Source organism: Schistocerca serialis, chromosome 1, assembly GCF_023864345.2.
Source record: "Schistocerca serialis cubense isolate TAMUIC-IGC-003099 chromosome 1, iqSchSeri2.2, whole genome shotgun sequence".
Lineage (NCBI taxonomy): Eukaryota > Metazoa > Arthropoda > Insecta > Orthoptera > Acrididae > Schistocerca > Schistocerca serialis.
In genome coordinates this window covers 782453221-782464630 of record NC_064638.1, presented here as the reverse complement: position 1 = coordinate 782464630, position 11410 = coordinate 782453221, and the positions used below count along the sequence as shown (strand labels likewise).

The window sequence follows — 11410 nt, the reverse complement described above, 5'->3', positions numbered from 1 at the left end:
ACCATTGAGTTTGAACTGTGCCTCATAAAACCACACAATCATCTCTGCATACTCTTCGTCGTTGCGCACCATGTTAGTAGAACACTCGTAGTACTCCATTCTACGATTTGGGTCGTCCTCGTTCATTGCGTGTAGCAATCGTGGGATGTAGCTCTTCCACATTGCTGTCTTCAAAATTCGCCGAATACTTGAGCGACTCACTCCAGTTTCACGGGCACACTGTCTCACAGACTTCTGTAGTGAGCGAGTGAATTGTTGTCACACACGACGGGAGTTAGCTGGACTTGTTACTGTTACAGGTCGTCCAGATCGTTGTTTGTGTACATTTCTAACACAGCCTTCGGCTTCAAATTTGTCTCGAATGTGACGAGCGTGTCGGTGGCTCTGTTTGATACTCATTTCGCCATTGCCGTTGAACCTCATTAATGTTTTCGTACTTAAAATACCACTTCAAAACTGACTTCCTTTCATCGAATGTAAGCCTTGCGCCAGCCGTGTTTACTCGAGTAACTAGGTGCAACTAAAAACAAAACACTGACAATCTGGCGACTGTCGTCTGACAAAACAAAAAAACGGAATACAACGCTTGTGTGGCGATTGCTGGAACTACAAACTATTACACTACCAAAGATGAGCCAACTCCGTCAATTAGTTTGCCAGTTATGGACTTTCAAACAGTGGATTCATTTTTGAACCATTCTGTATATATTTAAAAAGGTCGAATTTATTTCATCTGTTTATGTAATTAGGCATTTTGTCAAACAAGTAAAACTTTTGCTGAAGAACGGTTGAAGTTTCATTCTGCCCTATAAGCGCTTTGTGAAGTCCGCGTTTCTCACGCGTAGAGATAACTATTACAGCCGTATGTATGTTGGAATACTCTTTAGTCTGAGACTTAATCACGTGCATGTTTTCAGATCTGTTGTCCTCCTGTGTGAAGAAGATCTTTGAAATTGCCGTAATCCTTTACATAAAACATAAATGTTATTGTTTCCAAAAATAAAAGTCGTTTTAATGTTACATGCCTGCCACGATGCAACCATTCTTGTGACTATTAGACAACCGTTGCTAAGGATGGTTTTAATACTTGGGCGCTGATCCCGGCTGAAATTGTTTGTGTATTCTGTCGTCGATATGGCCACTATTACGTTATCAGCGTCAGCACACTTTTATCATTGCTTCAAGAGTATTTTATCTTGCAGTAAATAGATTGTAACAGCTTCACTGGAAGATGTTTGGCACAATGTAACAAAAAAGTTGTTCATACAACTGAATTCTAAAGGAAGAAAATACGAATTGCAGTCAAAAAAGCAGTACACGTTTAGTATTATGTCAAAGATTTAATCGTACAGTTTCGGTACAGATTGGCACAATTGTTTCTTATTGCGATAGAAGTTATATACTTTAAAAACAAACAATATTTTCTATATGCTACATTTACACAAAGATCTATTATTTGAGATGTGAACTGATCTGTTATAACCCTATGTCACAGAACAACAATTATGACAGGGGGAACGACGGGCAGTCAGTTCGGGTCCCGTCTCGTGGCACAGGAACCTTCTGCGACGGTCGGCGGAAACCGCAGCGCCCCGCAACGCACTCCTAACTCTCCTTTCTCACTTCTCAGCCCCGAAAGGAGTTTCTAATATGAGATCACCACGTGGTCCACATGTCTTTCCTCTCCTGTGCGGTAGTACAAGCACTCGTCTATACAACAAGGAGATAAACGTAGTGTATACGAAATTTTCCTGCTATGAAATGAGTCGAGAATATTGAGTTTTGTACTTAATGATAGAAGTCAGTTTGATCCGTAACGCCTATGTAAGTCAAAAACAGAAAACTATTTTAGTGTTAGAATGATGGGGTGTAATGTACAAAAAAAGTGTGTTAGAATTAAGGTCTTGAGAAGCATTACTAAGAAATTAAGGAAATTGCGATCGATGGTGTCTATTTACAAACGACGATTTAAAAGGTGACAAACTAAAGACCTCCGAGAAAGGTTTACGAATGTAATTTCAAACTTTTCGATGATTTAGTGCATTAATACTCGTGGCCGGCTAATAATATTTTGCCTAGCGTGCAAGGAAATGGTCCTCAGACAATTTTGTTCGAAAGCCTACGGCGTTCTGATAATACTATTTGAAGGTCATGCCAGTAGTGTGTTTCGTTAGTATTCGTTCTTATCTTAAACAGTTTTCACGATAAAAAACCGTGGAATTCCTGCTAGAGAAATAATTATGTTGCTAAAAACGATACACTAACATTAATGGAATGAATCATAACTGGAGCAACTGCGGTAAAAGTGCTGTAATTGACAGGATTGTTTTAACGGAAACAGCACGCGCTTTACGCATTGTTTGATTCAGTTCAACCTTAAATGTGTCTGTCCGCTTCTGGAATTAGGTCTCAAATCCGTAACAGTATTTTGTAGCAGTACCTCTTCATAGAACACCACTTGTACGAGGGGTGTTCATAAGTAGTGCAACACATTTTTTTCTGTTGATGCAGCAAGACCTTTGTGGGGGCATCGAGGAATATTCCCGTTTCAGCCCCCTACAGTTTCACGAAATTCCGATAGGTGGTGGCGCTATTAGTGGCCTTCAAAAGCGTGCGTTCCAATCAGAGAACTGTCATTGAGATTCTTTTGGCGGAAAACCATACCATCACAGATATTCATAGGCGCTTGCATGGTGTCTACGGAGACCTGGCAGTAACAAAAGCATGGAGAATCGTTGGGTGAGACGTCTCATCATAGCAACAGGGTCGCGCAAATCTGTCGAATCTGCCGCGTACGGGCCGACTGCACATAGCTATCACTCCTACAATGTTGGAACGTGCGGACACTGTCATCCGAGGTGATCGACGGATCACAATCAAACACCTCGCTGCTCAACTGGACATATCTGACACACTCGTCCACCAGTTGGGACACTAAAAGGTGTGTACCAGCTGCGTCGCTCTCCGCCTAACAGAGTACCATAAAGAGCAAACGAAGGTCATCAGTGCGGAATTGCTTGCGCGTTACGAGGCTGATGTTGACAGTTTTTTTGTCGAATATCGTCACAGGCGATGAAACATGGATTCATCATTTGAACCGGTTACAAAACGGCAATCCATGGAGTGACTCCACACAACCTGTCCTCCGAAGGAAAAGTTCAAAGCCACACGCTCAGCCAGTAAAGTCATGGCGACGGTCTTCTGTGACACTAAAGGGGTTATTCTGTTTGATGTCCTCCATCGTGGTGCAATGACCAACTTCGAAGTGTACTGCGCTACGCTCAAGAAGTTGAAGAAATGACTTCAGCGTGTTTCTCGCCACAAAAATTCCAACGACTGTATCCATTCACAAGCTGCGACATTGCCGCGAGTAAAACATTGACCCGTATGTAGAATAAATTCCCTTTAAGTTACGTCTACGGGCACAAACTTTTTGTTCACAGATTACCGGTTTCGGTCGATGATGACCATCTTCAGATCTGTATTTTATTAAAACAATGTCCTAATAAAGTACATTACCTAGCTACAGACCGGTTTCGGTCTATAATGTCCATCTTCAGATCTGTGTTTTATAAAAACAATGTCCTAATGTACTTTATTAGGACAGTGTTTTTATAAAACACAGATCTGAAGATGGCCATTATAGACCGAAACCGGTAATCTGTGGACAAAAAGTTTTGTGACCATAGACGTAAATTAAAGGGAGTTTATTCTTTCCCTTGACAACACGAGAGGACCTCACAACACTTCACTGGATTATTCTTCATCACGCACCCTACTGCTCGGATCACGCACATTATCACTTCCAGCTGTCTGGCTCAATGAAGGATGCACTCCGTGAGAAGGAGTACTTGAATGATGGGAAAGTTCCTGATGCAGCATGCCGTTGTCTGCGATGTCAACCAGTAGAGCGGTACAATGCGGGCATACAGGCCCTGCCAGTAAGCTGGCGTAAGGCTGTCGCATCGAACGGAGATAACGTTGAAAAATAGGATTTTGTAACCAAAAGAGTGGAAATAGTATGGTGTATTGGAGACCTGAATAAACCAGAAAAAATGTGTTGCATTTCTTATTGAACGCCCCTCTTATGATATCGTATCGTTCAGTTGCTTTTTCTCAGTTTGCTATATACCTATTTGCGTATTCACATTGTACGGAATTTGTCAAGTTTTTGCACTGACGCTAGTGCCCATTCAGACAGTGTGAAGGAATGTCAAATGAGTATTAAAACTGGAATATAAAATGCTCTGGTCGCCGAAAGGAGCTCGCGAGTCGAGCATCTCCAGTGGTGGAGAGAACACGATAGAGAGAGCGTGGCGGCGAGGTGCGCTCCCCACTGCAGCAGTCTGTGAGTCGGTCACGGCGGAAGGCCGCACCAGGGGCCGCGGGCCTAGAGCGGGTGCGCCTGCCGGACGAAGAGGTACTCGGAGAACTGCTGGCCCTCGACGCCGCCGCCGGTGCTGGCGGCGACGCTGAAGCCGCGGTTCAGCAGCCGCGTGATGGCCTGCACCGAGTTCAGCTTGCAGTAGCCGTTGAGCGGGAAGCGGATGACGTGGCGCGCGTCGTGCGCGTTCCACGCCGCGCCCGACCGCGCGTCCATCAGCGCCTGCGACGTCTCGGGGAACACCTGCGGCACCAGCAGACACCAGGGCTGTAGCGGTACAGGCGCACTCACCTGGGCTTAGACACCAACTGATCAACAGTATTCGGTCGCCCTTATCATTCTTTTTCTCCAGACATGGAAGATGTTAAAAAAAAACTAATTTTAACTCATATTTGTAATATTTTTTCGTAACTTCCAATTGACTCTCAAAGTTGAAGTGTGTACTGAAGTTTGATATCATAAGGGTCTATTAAGTGTATAATTTTCAAATTTTTTTCTGACCCACCAACAAAGATTCTGCAACTGAAAGAATGAAAAATATGTTTTTTGAAAATAGTGTACTTTTTAAGTGTAAGCTTCTCACCAGTGCAACACTATTTAAAAAAGTAACTATACTACATAGAGTAACAGCACAAAAATATTGTCTGAGAAACGGCTCTTCCTGTGAAATACTACTGTTCAAAAAATTGAGTTTTCTTAAATTTCGACCAATAGCTTCGACCTATTAGAAATACACTAAGGAACGCATCCAGCTAGGTGATAATGGCTTTAATTTGTAGACCAGAGTGTCCTGAACTAAATGCTGTGTATCTGAAAGGTCTAGAGCAACCCACTACTGCGTAGTTAATAAAACTGCATAGGCTTGAAAATATAGCAATTAGTTGAGGAGACTCTGGTGTGCCAATTAAAGCCATTATCACCTAGCTGGATGTATTCCTTAGTGTATTTCTAATAGGTCGAAGCTATTGGTCGAATATTACGAAAACTCACTTTTTTGAACAGTAGTATTCCACAGAAGGATTCATCTTGAAACAAAAGTTGCTGCCATTTCTGAATCATAAACAATAAAAAATTTTAAAAATTATTTTTGAGTCCTATAAACATTAGGCAATTCAACCAGCAAATATCAAATTTTCCTTAGGTAGTCAAGCAACCAATGCTGGACCACTTCGTGTGGGCCGGCCGAGTGGCCGAGCGGTTCTAGGCGCTGCAGTCAGGAACCGCGCTACTGTTACGGTCGCAGGTTCGAATCCTGCCTCGGGCATGGATGTGTGTGATGTCCTTAGGTTAGTTAGGTATAAGTAGTTCTAGGTTCTAGGGGACTGATGACCTCAGAAGTTAAGTCCCATAGTGCTCAGAGCCATTTGAACTTCGTGTGGATTGAACTCTCTGTACCGCATCTGTGTAGATTCACTGTGGCTATTAACGGATTGAGCGTGGTTAGTTTAACGAGTTATCGGATGCCATTCCTGTCGAAAGCCAGCTACCTCCCCGGATAAACACTTGTATGGCTACTGTTTTGCGTATACTGTTATCCATGGGATAGCGAGCGAAAGCTCTTCGAAATGTTCGTGAATCCTGTCACTGAGGCAAGATTTGGGTACTAGCCCGATATTCACCTCGTGAGATGCGGGAAACAGCCCAAAAATCAGAACTAGGCTTTCCAGTAAACCGACTTTCGTCGTTTATCACTCGGCCGGAGTGTATACAAAGCCGGCAGCTCTCCGTCCCGGAAGCGGCGCTTTAATACGAACGAATAACCGGGCGGGTGTCTGGACACCGCTATGTAGTACGCAGTTGATGATTAGATGTCAGGAGGGGCGGACTAGCAAGTGCAAAAGGAAGGAGGGACTATTGTGTTGTCGGCAGAGAAGCAGTAAATGGGTCGGCCAGGAGAGCTCACTGACTTCGCACGGGGACTCGCCGTTCGATCATACCTGAGTAACAGATCCATCGGGGGCATTTAAACCCTTATAGAGCTGTCCAAGTCGACTGATGGTGATGGGTCATCGAAATGGAAACGCTAAGGAACAATCATGACCAGGCAGACCTCATGTACACAAGGGCACGGATTGTAGAGCACTGTAGTGCTATCAGCAATACAATTAACACAATAACTGAGTGACAGTTACAAGGAACAGGTTACAATGGTCAAGCAGCTCGTCATACACCACACATTTCTGTTGTCAGTTTCAAGCGACACTTCACGTGGTCTTATGAAAGAGGCCACTGAACAGTGGATGACTAGAAATTAGTGATTTGGAGTGAAGAGTCGCGCTATACCTTGTGGCAATCCAGCAGAAGATTTTTGGTTTGGCCAGTGTCTGTAGAATGTTACCTGCCATCACGTGTAGTGCTACAGTGAAGTAGGAAGGAGGTGGTGATACACTATGGAGGTGTTTTTCGTGATTAGGGTATGGTACCCCCACTGCATTTGAGAGAAAATACGCAAGGAAATGAACAAGTTTTACAGTGTTGTGAATGCGTACAGGAATAGTTCGAAGACGATGGCAACCTGTCATAAAGCAGCATTTGCGAGACAATGGTTTGTGGACAACAGCATTTCTGAAATGCATAGCCCTGCCAATAGTACCGACTTCAACTCAATGGAACTCCACTGGGATAAATTAGAACGTCTACTTCGCTCCAGATGCCTGTGCCAGACAGCACTACCTTCTCTGTTCTTTTCTCCTGTTGAGGAAGCATTGGCAAAAAAAAAAAAAAATGGCTCTGAGCACTATGGGACTTAACATCTGAGGTCATCAGTCCCCTAGAACTTAGAACTACTTAAACCCAACTAACCTAAGGACATCACACACATCCATGCCCGAGGCAGGATTCGAACCTGCGACCGTAGCGGTCGCGCGGTTCCAGACTGAAGCGCCTAGAACCGCTCGGCCGGCTAGTTTAAACATATTCATCCACGAGGGTCCAAGTCAGTGTACTTGAGAACTGGCGAAGGTGATCAACTGTGATCATTCTACCATCGTGCGAAATTTGCATGCAGTTGGGAAGGTGGCCGGCTGAGGAAGCATTAACTGCTATTCTTCAACAGAATTCCGGATATCTCTCTGAAAGTGTCCCTAGGAAAGTTTAAGTCATCGTCATAGAGTCAAAAGGTGGAGAGACTCCACCTTCATGTCCAGTAACAGGTGTCCCGATACTTTTGCTCAGATACATTGTGTGTGCGTCTGTGAGACACCTATAAAGGCAATAAATTTTAGAAATCGATCTCGTATTTAGTTAAGCCCTTTAACACACGTATAATGTGTGAAGAAAGAGTTACTTCGCCGATATGTTTCGGCTGTGACTATTATATAAGACGTGATGAACACACTTTATAAAACTAAAACAAAATGAGAAGCTGCCGACAGTGCGGTCCGCTGAGCTGGTCACGGAGGGGAGGCGCACGCACCTCGTCGAGGACGGCGCGCTCGCCGGAGAGCACGATGCGCTCGCCGAGGTCCGGGGAGACGTGCAGCGCGACGCACTCGTAGTGCAGGCCCGGCTGCAGCGCGCCGCTGTTGTGGCAGCAGCCCGGGTCGTCGGCGCAGCCGCCCACGCCGCCCCCACCGCCCCCGCCGCGGTCCCTGCCGCCGCCCAGCGCCTGCGGGCTCGCCGCCGCCGCTGCCGCCGCCGCCGCCGCCGCTGCTTTCTTCTGGCGCTCCTTGCGCAGTTGCTCCAGCTGCCTCACCATGGCTGCAACATTCGGAGAGGCACTGTGTCACACAACGACCACATAATGGAGTTCAAGGAAAATTTTACACATCGAAATGAACGCAGCTTTATCTGATTACTAATTGATTACCCTGCGTTGGCCGAATATATACTTCTTCCAGTCTTCTATCAGTCCATCTCCCTTTGGTCTGCCTCTGTCCACTCCCACTCCCTGCCCATCTCCTCCTGCCCCTCTCTCTATTCCTTCCTATGCCTCTCTCTGTTAATCTTCTCGTCCCCCTCTGTCCATCTGGTCCTCCCCACCCTGTCTATCTCCTCCTCCCCTCTCTAATTCCATCTCCTCCTTCCCCTCTCTCTTCATTCTGTCTCCTCCCCCCCTCTCTTTTCAATCTCCATCTCCGTCATGCATGATGCGGCAGTTTCTCACTCAGCCCAGTGTTTATGACGTCATAGCTCCTCAACTACGTGTCGTAAAATAGTTCAAATGGCTCTGAGCACTATGGGACTTAACTTCTGAGGTCATCAGTCCCCTAGAACTTAGAACTACTTAAACCTAACTAACCTAAGGACATCACACACATCCATGCCTGAGGCAGGATTCGAACCTGTGACCCTAGCAGTCGCGCGGTTCCAGACTGTAGCGCCAAGAACCGCTCGGCCACCGGGGCCGGCTACGTGTCGTACTACGATATATTATTGTAGGCACATTCAGCAGTAAAATGTTCTTTATTCCAGTCTTTGATCTCAATATCAATTCTTTTGACGATGACCGGTTTCAGTCAGTAATGACCATCCTCAGATCTTTTCTACACCATGTCCTAAACTGATAAGGCCGTAATGACATCGTCAAAACATAGAAATATATTCAGCACAGCATCGTCACATGATGTAAAATACATGTAAATAGGCCACATCGTCCGCACAGTCATTTTTGCAACTGGCCCCAGCTGGTGAGACATTCAGTAGTATATGTTGATACTGTCTGCAAAATGTGCTACGAATATAATTAATATTACAGAAGTAATAAATTAAAACGTCTTGCTTCATGTGGCTGTTTTACTGCTTGAACGGTGTAAATGCGATAAGCGACGAAATTTTTTTCCGTTCATCATTTTGTGGGGGGTCATCAGCGAGAAAAAGTTATTTAGACGTTTGAAATTTTGAGTAAAGTTTTTGACAAGTCTCCAAGTGCCGTTATTCTCAAATACTGGACTAGCGCATGGGTATTGTTGCGAGTTGCGCTACACTGCTTTTTCATCCCCACTCACACCCGTTTGATAGTTGGGTGGTTCTCACTCCGACAGAGATTCTTCCTAAACAGTAAATTATATGATCATACAATGTAGACTTTCACGGACGGTATTGTCTTTACTTAAAACTTCCGGGCTAATAGGCCGTGGTCGATGTATAAAACCCTCCCCTGACGTTTCGTCTCCGACTGCGGGAGGCATCCTCCGAGGTAAGCAGTTCGCCGCTTTATCTTGGAGGATGTCTCCCGCAGTCGGAGACGAAACGTCAGAGGAGGGTTTTATACATCGACCACGGCCTATTAGCCCGGAAGTTTTAAATGAAGAGTAAATTATATGCGTACCGATTTTGATTTAAATCGGTCCTGTCATTTCGGAAGAGATGTGGGATGTACATAGATTCAAATGTACATCCATTTTTATTATTTGTATGGATAACAGGGCTCATATAAGTTTCCTTTGTTAAAAATACAGATTTCCTTGACAATGTTTGTGTGCCGATTACTCAAAATATTTGGAACGGATAACTGGCGCCTTTCTTCCCCAAATGCGATCTAACATTTAGACAGACAAATAGCACATGTGATGATGACAAGAACTACGCATCAAGACTGGTAACGAGACACCGTATTACGTGTCTCGAATATTTCTCCAGTGCGCCATGGGATGTGTGTCACAGTGGTCTCTTATCTAGAACGTATGTGGACTGGCATACGAGACCACCAGGCTCTGAGTATTTTACGTTAATATTTCTTCGTCATTTCTCCATTACAATTTAAGTGTACGTTGATGACGAATTTGTCATATCGCTAAGAATATCAATAAAACAATATTTACGTATACAATAAAGTGGGAAGAACGCAAGATTAAAGTTGTAAGTGATTTCGGGATAAACACACACAGCTGGCATCTCTGGCGACAACAATGACTTTAGCCTGGCTGGGCATTGCGTCAAACTAAGCCTGGATTCCATCCTGTTTCAGGTCTACGCAGAGTTCGTCAGTCATAGTGGTTGGCGAGTGTTTGCATTCCAGTTTCCCCTAAACCGTCTTGACCAGTGCTACAGTTGAATACCATCTTTATCGTGTTGGATCCTGGCGGTATACGCAACATGGGGTCTTGCATTACATTCTACAGAGATCTTAATATGTCAAAAATCAGACTTCTGCTGTCCAAGTTACTGACTATTCTATGCGAACAACAGGTGATTGTGTATGTACCCAACGACACTCCATACTGTCACTCCATGTCCTAGGCCTGTATGAGTTTGACGAATACAATCTGGAATTGTTCGTCCTACTCGGAGCCTCCATACACGCTGTGTGCAGCAGTGGGACACATTTGAAAAAACGACGTGGTGCAATTGTCGCCGTGCTGAATGCCCATGGTGCTCCACAGGTCGTCCTGCAAACACTACATCTGTCCTCTCAGGTGCTAGTCACGTGAAAGCGTTGAGATCCTGCATGCCCTTGAGCACGGCTCTGCTGCTGATGATGATGTTTGGTTTGTGGGGCGCTCAACTGCGCGGTCATTAGCGCCCGTACAATGTCTCAATTTTTACACAGTCCAATTTTTACACAGTCCAATTTTTTACACAGTCCACTCTAGTCACTGTCACGAATGATGATGACGATGACGAAATGATGAGGACAACACAAACACCCAGTCCCCGGGCAGAGAAAATCCCCATCGTGACCGGGAATCGAACCCGGGACCCCATGATCCACGAGCTCCGGACTGGCTCTGCTGAGCCCACCATAGCTATATTCGTATGACAGACACAGGACCCCGACCAATATGAGCATCAATATTGCCATACAAGAAACCACAGGCACGATAGGCCTCGATCTCCATCCGAACAGGCCTCAGAAGTCCCAACGGTTCCGATCGACCGTCGTGTCATCCTCAACCAATAGGCGTCACTGGATGTGGGTATGGAGGGCACGCGGTCATCACACTGCTATCTGGGCCGTTGTTAGTTTTAGGCCACGGTCTAATTGGGACACGTGCTGGTAGAAGTTTCTCCTTCTTACACGGCGCATGACATGCCCTTCTCACAAACGATTCGCGCCGCTGCCCCCGTCGGAGGTTCGAGTCCTCC

At 45.3% G+C, this 11410-nt stretch overlaps 1 protein-coding gene across 1 annotated transcript in view; it reads right to left on the bottom strand.

Annotated features, from left to right (window-relative positions):
• Positions 1–1326: 1326 nt before the first annotated feature.
• Positions 1327–11410, bottom strand: part of LOC126483468 (BTB/POZ domain-containing protein Tiwaz) — a 173186-nt gene continuing 163102 nt past the window's right edge. The window contains exons 4-5 of the mRNA XM_050106623.1: positions 7800–8083; positions 1327–4627 (exon numbers count right to left, since the gene is read on the bottom strand). Of these exons, the coding sequence (XP_049962580.1) occupies positions 4391–4627; positions 7800–8083 (521 nt within the window). The 3' untranslated portion in view covers positions 1327–4390. The remainder of the gene's footprint in view (positions 4628–7799; positions 8084–11410) is intronic.